The sequence below is a fragment of the Cyprinodon variegatus genome, unplaced genomic scaffold, assembly GCF_000732505.1.
Source record: "Cyprinodon variegatus isolate N-32 unplaced genomic scaffold, C_variegatus-1.0 Scaffold383, whole genome shotgun sequence".
NCBI lineage: Eukaryota > Metazoa > Chordata > Actinopteri > Cyprinodontiformes > Cyprinodontidae > Cyprinodon > Cyprinodon variegatus.
The window spans coordinates 527,613-541,994 of NW_015150836.1; the positions used below are offsets into that span (position 1 = coordinate 527,613).

Sequence of the window (14,382 nt, forward strand, 5' to 3'; positions counted from 1 at the left end):
CCTTTTAATTTTTCTGAGCAATGTGTAATATGTACTAACATAAAGATAGTTTTACCAAAAGTAAAACATAAATACTATTTCATGTATATCATTCTAGATAACTGAAATATTGATAAAAATGGTTCAAGATTAGGCTCTTTATTATATTTAAGGCCCAAAAGTTAAAGCCATTTTCTCTAGTTTTATAGATGCTACAGACGCTCTAATCAACGTTAATCAAATGTTTGAAAATATCTTGACATAAATTAAATAATAAAATGTGTCTTTTACATCTAAAAAGATTCAATAAACTGAACTTTATATCAGTTTCTGAGATTCTCTGAGTTGAAAGACGTTTGTTGATCAGAATGTTCAAAAATTCAGATAAATAACTCAGAAGCCTGACGAGCTCCACTGAGGATCTTACAGCTACTTTTATAAGTGGAAACAAAAGGTAATTTTCTGTACATTCTTGTTTGATAAACTTCAATTTACAGCAAAGTATTTATTGCTGAAACAATATATGAATGTTCATTATATACAACTATGAAAACACATTAAATCTGGTTTATTTTTAATTTAAACCAAACTTTAGTTAAGTTGAAGTAAAAAGGAATAAAAGGGCAAGTTACCATTTTTGGCTTGAAATTTTGATTTTCAAAGTATTTCAGTGAGTCAAAGTGAGAGAGTTAAACTGCAAATTATTTGGAGGTGAAAAAACTATCTGAAACAGGCAATAAGCTCTTTAAATTCAGATGGTTGAAAACTGCCAATATCATAACATTAAATTAAAGATGCTCATCCTAAAATCACCTAATTCACCCCTGATCTGTAAATCCAAAGGAATGTTCAAAAAGTCTCTTTTTTAAAATGAACTGGAAACAGAAATAGATTTTTATCATTTTATTTAACTTTTATCAATAATGAAAACAGTTGTTGGGTCTGCGAACGTCACTGAGATGTAGCCATGATGCTGGAAACACCTGCAGGGAGAAAGAAAACAATTAGGAACAAAAATTTTTAAATAAAATTATAAAATAGAAACAATCATTTAGAAACATCCTGGTAATTGTTATTTTCTTCAGCAAACCTGGAAATGTTTTGACTTTTCTCCTTTTTGCCTTCGAATGATAATTTTACAAATTCTAAAATGTTAAATGATAAAACTTTAAAAAAATAATTAAACTGAGCTAAATGTTGGACAGAATGGAGGAGTTTTAGTTATTAGGAAAGAAATAGACACAGGAAGATGATTAATGGCATGAATCGACTGATTTCCATCGGGGTGTTCATGTTTGATCCGTTTGGTTAAAACACACAAAGCCGAGGCAAAGTTCTCTATTCCTCACTCTCAAAATCGATCTTCTCCACGATGTTCTTGGGCTTGATGCTCTCCTCCTGGTTGAAGATGAAGATCTGTCCGTCCTCGTTCTCTGTCCAGCCGTACTTATTCATCCACCCCTTTAGCTGCGTGTCTGAGCAAACAGGAAGCGTGTTTGTTTTCTGACCGAACTAAAACATCACAAACACCTGAGCCCTAAAGCAAAGCTGAGATCTTCTGTTCTCACCCAGCGGGTCTCCCAGCATCTCAGCCAATAGCTGCCTGTCGATGGTCTGGTAGGTGATGCCCACAACATGACAAATGACTGAGGAGAAAAAGGAATTTATTGAACCAGCTCTAAGTGGCTTTAATCACCGTTTAGTCAGAAAGTCAAACTCACACTTCCGGACGGAGTCCTCGAAACCAGTGATACCGTCGATGAGCTCTCTGTTCTCCTCTAGACTCGTCTGTCAGGAAGACAAAAGGCTTTCAGTGAGTTTAAGGAGCTATGATTGGTGGTCTGTCTTCTTTTCGTTAAGTCTGCCCTTCCCGCCATCTTTAATCAGGCGGTTTGTTTGTTACAGCTAGCGCTGAAACAATTAATAAGATTAATCATGTTTAATTGACTATTAAAATAATTGTCAACTAATTTAGTAATCAGTTAATCGTTAACTGAAGTATAGAGACGGTAAAATATGCTTTTAGATGACAGAGCAACTCCTCAAGTGGAAAAGTTTTAGTTTCACCTGGTTGAATTTTACAAAAAGTCTTCTTTAAGGAACCTTTTTCTATCAGCTTATTAATCGAAAAAATAATCAACAGATTAATAAATTTGCAGAATAATCATTAGTTGCAGCCGTAATTGCTGCCAACACACACAGTTTATGCAGTGGTGTAGTTCACCGTTGTGTAATTTCGTAAACACATGATGCAGCAGAAGAGGATAAGCTCCAACTGTTGGACGAACAATGAGGTCCAGGCTCTTTTAAGCATTTTTGCTAAACATTTAGTTAGAGTAGGCGACACACAATGATGGCATCTATGCCACGATTGCAGCCAGACTGGCCGAAACACATTCTTTACACCATAAAGCTGGTGCAACCTAAAAAAAAAGGAAGCAGGTCTTAGAAGAGACTGAAGGATAACAATCGTGGCAGATCAGACTGCCGGTGTAGTTACCATGCTCAGTAGCTAACAGGTTAGCCTCTTTTAGCTCGGTTAGTTAGCCATATTACGCTACAATCCTTTTAACTTTGTGTCAACAACAACCATTCATTTTCCACAAGTAAAACAACAGTTTTATTTGTCTAAAATCTCCACGAAAGTCATTTTTGAGATGTCCCATTTGTCCTTCCTGTCCTCAGATCTTAATAAAAAAATGAAAATAAGCGGAGACTTTTTCTTGTCACCTTGTTAAATGGCAGAGCTCAATCTGAGAACGCAGCACTTTCTTTCAAGACTTAGAATTATTGTCAATGAAATGTAAAATAATAGCAAATATAGGCAATAATATGTTGAGACTCCAGTTTGTCCGAGTGGACAAAGCTGCTAAAGACTCGGCATCGTCAAATATGGAGGCTGTTAGCCCAGAAGAGCGCTTGGATATGGACTGCAGTTGGAGTAAGTGGCCCGTTCTCACATGTTCTTAGTATATCTTGCAGCAGGAGCAGGGATGGTGAACAGATACTCGCCTGCGTGCACACACAGCAAGTTACGCTGCATTCATGATCACGCTCCAAAATGTGGTGGTGTTTACGTTTTTTGGCGGCCACATCATTATATTAATTAGCATGGCTTTCAAAGTAAAGGAAGCGGAATATGACGAATCACCCGGGTGATACACAGCCTGGGGGTTCCAGTGGAAAACAGGTTACTGAAATCTAATCTGCACCATTTCGGTGTGTGTGGTTTGATAAATGAGCTGCAATATTATTATGTAGATGTAATAATGTTTATAGTAAAAGAAAAATAAGATGTTTTAAAAATGTATATTTTAGCACAATGACAGTCTTCAATTGGCTAACAAATAGGTATGAATTTGAAAAATAAGGCTTTTCAAGCAATTTATAAAAAAACTAAATATACCTTGCAGTAGAATTAAACAGGCGTTACACTATCCAAAAAAAAAAAAAAAAAACACCCTGCAGGACTGAATTTTGTCACCTGACATTGACTTTCATGTGGTTCAAGCCTCTGATGTTTCCCTTCTGCTGAAATGTCTGTCTCGTGTTACATGTGCTTGTCTTTTGCCGATTTTCTTTTCTATATTTGACACTGTATCCTTCCCAATGAGGCTCCTTTCTTTCCACAGAGAATAAGGCAGCGCTATAAGGAACGACCCCCGGCTTGGGGCCCTTGGCAGCCGTAAGAACGCGCCAAAGGCAGCATTCTACAGCATTCATGGCCTCACTAGATCATTCACCCTGTCAGCCCCCCCACCCCAATGTATGTGAAGAATGTGATAAACGGTTTGTACTGAAACTGAAATCTCAATTACAATGTCAATTGTAGTTGACAATTTAGAAAGGTATTAATTAAATGTTAAATGAAAACATGTAAACCATGCAGGTAACATCCTTATAGCCCTGAGAAATTAAAAACGCGTTGACTAAAGGAGTGTTGAGATTATTATTTAAGGAGCTTCTTCAAATTAATGAAATAAAAAAAAGCTTTTGTTTCTGCAGATATTGAGCAAATCACAGAAACTTTTAGCCTTTGAGTGCTTTACTGTAGGAAAGCCGTCATTGAATCAGTGGTTCTGCACCTTCATCTCTCCTGTGTTTAAGGCATGTCGAACTCCCGCTCAAATTACAGCTCTTCAGCCAATTAGCATCATGTATGTCTCCATCTCTGCTCCCTCGCTGTCCTGCAGCATAAACATCACCCTGCTGTCTAAAAGAAGTCACTGAATGCTGGAGTTGTAGTAACGCCCTGCGTTAGATCACTTTTTCTATGACTTACTAATGCAGTTACTGCCAATGCTGCTCACAGGAAACAGCAGGAAGCAGAGCTGAATGGCTGGAAAAATATCATACCTTGGCAGCAGTCATTATCTACTGCAAAATAAAAAAAAAATCAATTACTATCAATGTTGTTCTTCTTTAAATTGGTATTTTCAAAAACTTCCAAGGGCCGTGAACTTTTTTCCCCAAGGATTTTAAGGACCTTGCAGATCCTAGTAATCAATTTTATGTGGAGAAATTTACCCCTGCATTAAAACTGTCAGGTATGGTGGTGGACGAGTGGTGATTGGGGCTTGTAATGAAGCCAGAGCACCCGGAACCTTTGCAGTGATTGAATCGACTATGAGTTCCATGTAACGCTAGGTGTTCCGTGCATCAAATCCGACGCCCTAACCCGACTGAAATGCTGTGATTAGAACGAGCCGAACAAAAACATGTTTGTGTTTCAGAGTCGTACCCAGAAGCTCTGGAAGTGGCAGGTCTCCAGCAGGTTCCCCAGGTAGAGGATCTGCCTGATCGGTCGTTCCTCTTGCTGCGACACAGTAGTCAAGGAAACGCCCCCTCACCCCAAGACAGAACCCAAAACCGGCTTACAGCTGTGTGTTTATAAACGCAGAAAGAAAGAACCTTCTGCTCACAGATCAAAATTTACACGAACAACACATCTGATAAAAGAAAATATGTTAGATTAAAACAACAGCCTTTATGAAAATGTCAGGGAGTTCATAAAGATATATATATATATAAAAAGAGGAACTTTTTTGTTTTGAGTCAGAAGCAATGATGGACGAAGCAGCACCAAAGGGATACGTGTGTCTGGTCGATCATGCACTTGCAGAGAGTGAAGTCTGTGTGTGGCAGGTTGGTCAGAGCCTTCAGCAGAATCTGGGAAGTCACTGCAGTCTGGAAGTAAGCTGGATTGAACTGGTATCTGTGGGCGAAACCGACAAACAGTTTAGCTGGCAGGTTGTTTTAGCAGGTAACAGAAGAATGTTTCTTGAGTTCTATTCAGATGGACATATTTCAAAGATATTTTGTTATATACAATCTTAATAACGGGTTTTTAAAGGTCTTTAACACCCAATCAGTGTTACTTTTACTTACAGTTTCAGCACAGCCAGGTTTGCCTCCAGGTCATAAGCGTTTTCCCGGGCTTGCGTCTCCACGTAGCGCTCCAGCGTGGCGAGGTTCTCAGGGTTGTACCTGATAAGAGGAAAGACAGCTGGTAACTCCAATATGCTGCTAAGAAGAAAATAATTTCTCCATTTTGTTCCTTCTCATCTTTTATCAGGACATAGTACAAATCATTGTGTGTAAACTCTGAGCTTATTTTGTTTTAATCATACAGGTCTGGCAGTAATCATGGCTACTGAGAATAAACCAGCTTCCAAAAAGCTCCCAAGTGGAGCTGGAGGAGGTGGGACTGCTGCCCCACCACCCAGTGCCAGCTGAGTAACAATCAGGATGAAAGAAAATCAACATTTAAAAGAGCATAATCTATTAACCCAGCATAATACTGAATGCACGATAATCTCAAACATCAAATCTCGACCCCCTCCAAAAAATAATAACACTAAAACAACCTTAATGGGAATACTTTGCCGCATCATACATCTTCCCTAAACATGAAACATTTCAGTTCCTGCTAACGTGTTGCAGACAATAAGCCAGTAATCATATTTTAATCTGTCAATATCTGACGTGAATCAGAAACCGTTAAACAATAATTTAGCTTTATCAATAACTTCAGTTGAGGCTTCCAGCATCAGAAGCATACAGGTTTAAATTATAATTATAGAAGACGCCATTAAACTTTTAAAAACAGTCCAAATCAAGACTAAAACAAGTGAAGATGACAGCTATTCTCGATTAAGAGAGTAAACTCCTTTTATTTAACGCTCATACTCCAAAGATGATCAGAAAACAAGCTAGGCTACTGTTAGCATTGTCCGGTTAATCGACTCCATTTCCGGATTATTTGTACCTATCGATTCCTCGCAGGAGTTTCCCCACGTTCGCCCTCATCTGTTCGAAGCTTGACGCCATTTGGTCCGCCGTTGTAAGGGTAAATAAGAATTAAATTAAAATTTGTTTCACACGTGCGCCGGTAACAGAAAAGATAGCAGCGGGGGAAGGAGAAAAGGGCCGGACCGGAAGCAGAGGGGACAGAAAACTACTACCGACAGCCTGAAGCGTCACGTCAACAATTATTAATGAGAGAACATTTTTATGTATAAAGCAAATATACAAATTATTCAAAAATTATTTAAATCATAAATTCATCTGTTGAAAACGATTTACTAGCTTTCCATCATTCACGGTGAATTTCCCTTAGAACATTAGAGGTTCATCACAACCCTTTGTTTACATTTTACACGGATGCTATTATGATTCATAAAAAAATATTTTACATACGTTTTTAAATAAATAAATAGAACATTTAATCAGTATTTAATATTGCTGGTTTGTAAAAAAAAAAAATGGTTTACATTCAGATATTTTTCTCAACTGAAACGTTGCAAAAGTTGTAGTGGGGTAATTTGATGTTTATTTTAATCATGGCTTGTATTATAATTAGATCAATTGTTCTCAAACAAAAATTGCATAACATCCAGAATTTTGAAAAAAAAAAAACAAATTTCCTTTAAATTGAAATGTTTGAGATTACCAAACCGAACCTTATCAGATGTTAATTTGATAAGAAAAAGAAAAATACATTTTAAAAATATCATTGTATTTATTACAGGAAATAGCTTACCAACCCAACTTGGATCTGTTAAAGATATATTTGCAACAATGTTGAACTATGGATCAACTGTTTTGTACCAATTTATTTAGTTATTTTGGAGATTTTAGTTTAACTTTATCAGATTTTTGCCAGATCTGCAGAATTAACCAATCATGACGGATCTAAAACCAAACTCTTCAATCCCCAAATGAAAGAATTTCAGGAACACATGTGGAAAAAGTCATTGCTATTATCATTATGAACTGGGGGGTAATGCAACTGGGAACCTTCTCCACTAACCACACCAAGCGCATTTTTAATCTACTGTACAACAGCACTTTCTATAAGTCAATTTGTTTTATTACATTTTAAAAGCGTAATGTACCCAGTTAATTCCTCACAGACATATTTTTGTCTACTTATCACATATTAATCACATTATATATATATATATATATATATATATATATATATATATATATATATATATATATATAAAATATATAAATGGATGTCAATCATTTCAATTCAAAAGTACTTTATTGATTCAAAAGAGCTAAAAACATTCACTTCCTCAAAATGTAAAACACCTGTAAAGAATTTTAAACAAACTTGTCAGAGTTGGACACATACATTTATATTATTGCTTCAACTGTTAATGATGTTTCTAAACCCATATTAGCTTTCTGAATTATAAAATAAACAGTTACACAACTTTAATTCCAGGATTTGCTTGTTCCTATGCTGCCCTCCTGTGGTCACAGATTATAATTACACCCTAAAATCTTCTAAATAGTGATGAATTATATTCATGAAAAAATAGCAACTCTTTGTGTACTACATGACAGATACCATTGTTACTCAGCGGTCTGTGGATTTACAGATGCGGATAATAGAGTTTATGTGTAAAACAAGAGACAGAAGAAAGATTTGTTTAAGAGCTAAAAACAGCCTCCAGTGTCTCAACCTGTTGCTAATACCTGTTAGCATCGTTAGCTCCCCTTAGAGTCTCGTCAAGCTATTTTCAGGTATTTTACAGAAAACATACAGAGTTTACTTAAAAGAGCGGTAGAATAGTTTAATAATAAAACGACAAATTGAAATCAACAAGGACTTTATTAGACAACCAGAAGATGACATCCAGTCATCTGAAAACGTCCTACTGCCATCTGGTGGACATAGTGTGTAACTACAATCAAAGCTGGAAAGGTTATATGTTTCCTGTTCCTTTACAAATAACTCGTACTAATATTCTATGTACTTTAACATTATAGCAACAATTCTTGACATGTTTATAATTATTATTTCATAACAATTCCAGAATAATGGTGTGGATAAATATAAAGATTTTACATATATTTGTGAAAAAAACTTAGGTAAGAGCATTAAGCTTGCAAAAAACAAACAAACAAACAAACAAACAAACAAACAAACAAAAACAGTAAGAACAGATCTACTTAACATCAAAACCAATGTTAAACATCAAAACCTACATGAAACGTAAGATACAGTTTTCTAATCATCAACAAGATGTTTTTTTCTATTTTATTTAAATTTTTGAGGTGAATAAGTGCTTAGAGCTATAAACATCCTCCACCTCAGGGTCTCAGCCTGTTGCCAGAGTCTGTTGGCATTGCTAGCTTCTGCTCTGAGTCTCTGTGGGCTGTGTGTGCTCTGTGGAGCTGCCTCAAATTCATGCATTGAACAAAAAAAAAAATAATAATAAAATTGCAGAATTCATGGGGTAAATAAAAAAAAATTAATAGTCAAAAGACAAAGAAAATATGAACAACCTTAAACTGAGAATTTAAACTGTATTATCTTCTTCCCGTAAAAATTCAAAAAATATCCACTGGACTTGGTTTTCAAGATTTGAAGACGTTTCGCCACCTCTCCAGGAAGCTTTCTCATTCAAAATGATTATTATGCCCTCTGTATTATCTTCCTTTTATGATTTTGATTTTTTAAAAAAAGGTTGTAGCATAAAAGTAGCATTTTTAGCTATCTAAAATAATGCATGAAAAACATCTGATATTCTATAGGGGGGTAGTTTGTAAAGCAAATGAGTAATTTCCTCACAGCTATATTTTTGGGCTATTTAGCCTGTAATAAGAGAAAATAACGTGAGATCAATCAATCAATTCAATTCGATTGTAGTTTATTGATCCCAAAGAGCTAAAAACATTATCTGTGTCAAGCTGCTGCTTTACTCTGTTGGCATGATAGAAATAACTGGTGTATTCCAGATTCTCCCGTTAAGAGAAGAAAATGCAGATTACATAGGACCAGAAGAAGAGTCTGAAGAAACCCTGAAACAGCCTACTGCCCTCTGGTGGACGCGGTGTGTAACTACAATAGCAGCGAGATTGATTTTATGTTTTCTTCCTTTTTAGTTCCTTTTAAGAAAAACACTAAACGTGTCACNTTTCTTCCTTTTTAGTTCCTTTTAAGAAAAACACTAAACGTGTCACACATGTACATTGATTTTATTGGTTCAACTATTAATGATGTTTTTAAACCTATATTAGCTTTGTGGTCAAGATTTTAAATACTAAGATTTTTGTCTGCAATTTTCTACACTGACCTCCTGTGGTCACAGATTGTAATTACACCCTAAAATCTTCTCAATAGTGATGAATTATATTCATGAAATAATAGCTACTATTTGTGTACTACAAGCTATATGCTGTCATTAATCGTCGGTCTGTGGATTTACAGATCCGGATAATCAGGTTTATTTGCAAACAAGAGATGGAAGAAAGATTTGTTTAAGAGTTTTTAAAAAAACCTCCAATGTCTCAACCTGCTGCTAATATCTGTTAGCATCATTAGCTCCCCTAAGAATCTCTGCAAGCTGTTTTCAGGCCTGTGGAGCCACGTCAAACTCGCACTTACAGACAACATGTAGAGTTTACATTAAAGGGGGTAGAATATTTTAATAATAGAAAGAAAATGAAATCAACAAGGACTTTATTAGATCAGATTAGATTAGAAGATGACATCCAGTCATCTGAAAGCGTCCTACTGCCCTCCAGTGGACATCGTGTGTAACTACAGCCAAAGAGAGGTTATATGTTTCCTGTTAGTTCCTTTACAAACTCTTAATAATGTTCAAGGGTGTAACTTTGTGATAAAAGTTGCTGGGGACACTCTAAGGGTGCTGGCTGATGAACCTACAGCTACTCAACCCGAACTCTTTCAATAGGGTTTATATTTTCCAAAAATGAGCTCAAAAATATATTTATTGAATGCTTTCCTATTGTTGAGAACACAAGAGAACCTTTATAGTTATAGACAGATGCCTGCCTTTAGTACATTATTTATAAAGGGCTCAAAAACATTAATGTTTAAAGAATGACAAATAATAGCCAATATCCGATGCCAACAGCAATATATCATGCATCCCTAGTGTGGACCGACTTCAATTCCATCCATCCATCCATCCATCCATCCATCCATCCATCCATCCATCCATCCATCCATCCATCCATCCATCCATCCATCCATCCATCCATGCATGGCTTCCCTTTAAGCTGCATCAGTGATTATCCTCCTTCACAAGCAGCAAAATCAAATTTGTCCCATATGTCATTCACAGCCAAAGTCTATATTGAACGTTATATTTCAAAAATCATTTATACACAGATTTTTTATTAATTGTGCTTTAATTCTTGTAGGTTTCTTATATTTTGATTTGAAGTCTGTTTCCTGTGAGTCTGGCTGTCTCTGGCTTGACTGGCACAGCTGAACATTCATTCTTGCTGAACTATAAAATACATCATCGACTTATTGGGAATAATGCATAACATCATTTTAAATGGTGAGAAAAATCATCATTCCTGTTTTGTTGTCTATACAAAGTTTTGTTTTGGCATTAATAGGCAAATAGAGGTGATGGTTAACAAATATTTGTATTGCGCACAGAGAAGTGACGATATGCCAAGACACACCAATGTATGTCAGACAAGCCTTAGCAGACAGTTGCTACTGATCTGTTTTTATGGAATAATGACAACTATTTTATCACTGGGGATTACAACAGTAGATATTTTTATCTAGAGAAGCTAAACAGCTTGTCAGCTAGTCCAGCTGTTTTTGCTTGAAAAGGTACATAAGATACTGTGACGTCTTATAATTATCATCAGTACAATCATCACAATTAGTACAATTTATTGAGTTTAAAACCTTTGCTAATGCTTTAGGCTTTAATTATGTCACTGAAACCCTTGTTAAAAAAAAACACTGTGCAGGTTTCCAAGTCTTTGTTGATTATAATAACAAAGCTGATGATAAAGATGTTTTTATATAGCCCTTGAAGAGTACCACAACACACCTGCGGACAACTTTAGATCTCCGGCACACTTATAGAAGAGTTGCCTTCTGTGTTCCATTTTGCTAGATACCCTTCAGCAGCCTTTGTTGTGTTTGTTTTGTTTTTGTGTGTCCTGTTTTGCTAAAGTGGATCTGGTAATAGACGTTTCAGAGCTAGATGATAACCCAACAGGTTTGGTTTCACAAGCAGTACATTATGACAATTGCTATAAGATTCTGCTTGATACTTGTATATGAAACCTTAATGAAAATTATTTAGAGATTATAGCTATATACAATGAACATGGAGATAGAAACGGAGGTGAGAAAAAAGAGGGTATAAGAACTAAGGGTAAAGAGAAAGAGATAGAGACAGGAAATTGTGCATGAAAAGAGAGAAAATAAAACAAAACAGCTAAAATAAACAACACAGAAGATATACAGTAACTCCTAGAAGCCTGCTTTCACAACCGTATCGGATAACAGGAACAGAAAACAGAGAACATAACAGCGAAAAGAAGAAACAGACAGTTAACATAAAAACAAAAGCTTTAAGAGTGGCAGGTATCCCTTAGATATCTATGTGTGGAAGGGAAAATATATATATATCTGTTGCTGCAGCTTAGTATTTAATATTATCGTGTATCCGTCAACACCCGGAACCAAACTCCCCTGGTATGTATGCATTGGGTGTTCATGTGTATAAAGTATTTGCAAAGCTTCTTCAGAATGAAAATATGCTTAATAGCAGGTGTGGACAGCCCCAGATTACCCTACAGGGCCCAGGACTCTTCAAAGCGCCAGGAGGGCCAGGCTGGCAGCCACCAGAATAAGACAGTGCCCACTGGTGCAGCCAATCCTGCACCTAGAGAACCACCAGCACACCAGCAGAGACAGGCACCTGTCTAAAGACCCTGAGAAGTGGGAGGAGGCAGGCCCCGCTCATACTTGGGGCCAAGGATGTTTAGTAGGTGGGGCCGGGGAAGCAAACACCCAACCTGACAGGTAGACAGAAACAACTTCACATTCACACAATCCCACCCTTACACCCATATGCACATATACAAGCATATATACCATCCTCCCAGTTCTGGGGGCCAATCCCAGGCCCACCCAAACATCCCCAGACCCCTCAGTTTGGGAAGCGGGCATTCAAAAATTAAAAAAGAGGGGCAAGGATCAGGTGCCACCATATTAGGACAGCATCAGTGTGGCCCAGGACTAACCCCAAACCAAGGGCGTAGGTTTAATCTCAACTTTGGTAGGGACACTATTGGTGTTAAGTTGAAATGGTCTGATGTCATTGGTCCTACTCATTATGCATGCTCCTGTTTGTTTAATGCTCGATGTGAGCATCAGGGCGCATTTCATTTAAAGAGAAAACAGCATTTTTTGCTACATTTATATAAATGTTATAAGCACTACACACACAATATGCTGTTTATCAATGTTTGAAGCATCAATGGCTCAGAATAATCTAAAATTGGGACAACTTAACACTTTGAAAAGGGTTACATTTGAACTTACCAGTGACTAAGACAGAAGGTAAATACATGCCTTTTTAACCAAATACAGTCTAAATATGTCTGTTGTTTATGTATTTATCGGGTTTTTTTCTTTTGAAGAAATAGAATTGTGCAGCGGCAAACAGAGGTAAAACCCACTCATTTAAAAAAAATATATTTATCTAATATGCTGATATTCTCTGTATTGTAAAACAAAGCAAAATAACATGTTCAAGGGACTGCAAATAGATGTATTGTATTACGGGAACTATAAGAAAAACTGACACTGAGCATTTAAAATATTAACTTAGATATACAAGTTGTGAGAAAAGAAGCACCTGCTGCAATAACACTGTATTGTAAATTATAAACATGTTATTCACATAGAATTATTGGTAGGGACAAGTAGGTCGGGCCAAAAGTTTGATAGAGACATGTCCCTATGGTCCCTATGCAAACCTACGTCCATGCCCCAAACCAAACCCCAGGGGGGACAACAGGTTGGAAAGGTGTGGACTTATAAAGTATTGTTAATGGTGTAGGAGAATCCCTGCCCTAAATTAAAAATTTAAATTATGTATTTTATTTGATAGTAAGCTTTAAATTCTAATTAAATTTCTGTCTTAGTTATGTATGTATTGTATGTCAGGTCATTAATGTCTATTAATTTTAACTGGTATTCTGTCTAGAGCCAGTCCTATTTCTTACCATTTATTATAATATTAAAAGAAAGGTGTTGCTTGGCAACCCTGTTTGCTACATACCTTTGGTTGCTGTGATTATAAATACTGGATGGGAACAAATGTCTGACAGAAAAGAAACCTTTATCCGCTGTTATGTGTGAAGAAGTGCCTGCCAAATTAAGATGATAACATCAAGTTGCTTTGTTATGTTTTTTTGTTGATTCTGCTAAAATATTGCTTTTGTTTTGCATACAGTCATAGGAAAAACTGATTAAAGCCTTTTAAAAGTAAAGTTTTCTTATTGTGGGAGAAAAGTAGCAGCCCTCCATGTGATTATAGGTGGATATACAAACAAAAAAACTTTGGGTTCCTCATAAGTTATGCTATAGAAAAATTCAGGCAGTTTATATGTTTAAAGCAACAAAGGAAAACTTAGAAGCAAGCGGAAACTGTCCAAGCTAAATGGATAGTTTGTATATTTCTAGACAGATAAAATGCTGTAATTAAGATAATAATTTAAATGATATAAAAACAACCGCACTTAGAAGCTATGGAGCTGGTTTAGTTGCCAACATTTCTGAAGCGTAAAAAACTCACTTTTTTCACTGCAGTTCTGAAAAAGTTTTGCACGTCTTTTTCATTCAATGTATTGACAATACCTGGTCTGACTAGGGTTATCCGTGTTTCATCAGTTTCCAGTCTTTCCTCCACACAGACTCCTCTTAAACTTTCTTTGTGTGCACTTGTGTTAACCAAGCTTTTCCTTTACAATGTTCAATAGCAGGTTTGGGGGGGGCATGAAACTGTCCCCTGGAACACAAAGCAGACACTTGGCAAAGCTAGTTTATTTATATAGCACATTTAAGTAGCGCGACAATTTAAAGTGAAGTAA

The 14,382-nt window shown here is 36.3% G+C and overlaps 1 protein-coding gene across 2 annotated transcripts; it reads right to left on the reverse strand.

Annotated features, from left to right (window-relative positions):
* Positions 1 to 869: 869 nt before the first annotated feature.
* eif3k (eukaryotic translation initiation factor 3 subunit K) lies at positions 870 to 6,431 on the reverse strand. 2 transcript variants are annotated; one of them, XM_015387002.1, is made up of 8 exons: positions 6,248 to 6,431; positions 5,368 to 5,466; positions 5,074 to 5,194; positions 4,721 to 4,795; positions 1,701 to 1,767; positions 1,548 to 1,625; positions 1,329 to 1,454; positions 870 to 962 (listed from the first exon to the last, which is right to left on the reverse strand). In XM_015387002.1, exons 1-8 carry the CDS (start codon positions 6,307 to 6,309, stop codon positions 931 to 933), a joined length of 660 nt encoding a protein of 219 aa, XP_015242488.1. In that variant the 5' UTR covers positions 6,310 to 6,431; the 3' UTR covers positions 870 to 930. The 2 variants fall into 2 exon arrangements, with proteins under 2 accessions (XP_015242488.1, XP_015242489.1); XM_015387003.1 differs by having other exon boundaries at positions 4,721 to 4,798.
* Between the last annotated feature and the right edge of the window lie 7,951 nt (positions 6,432 to 14,382).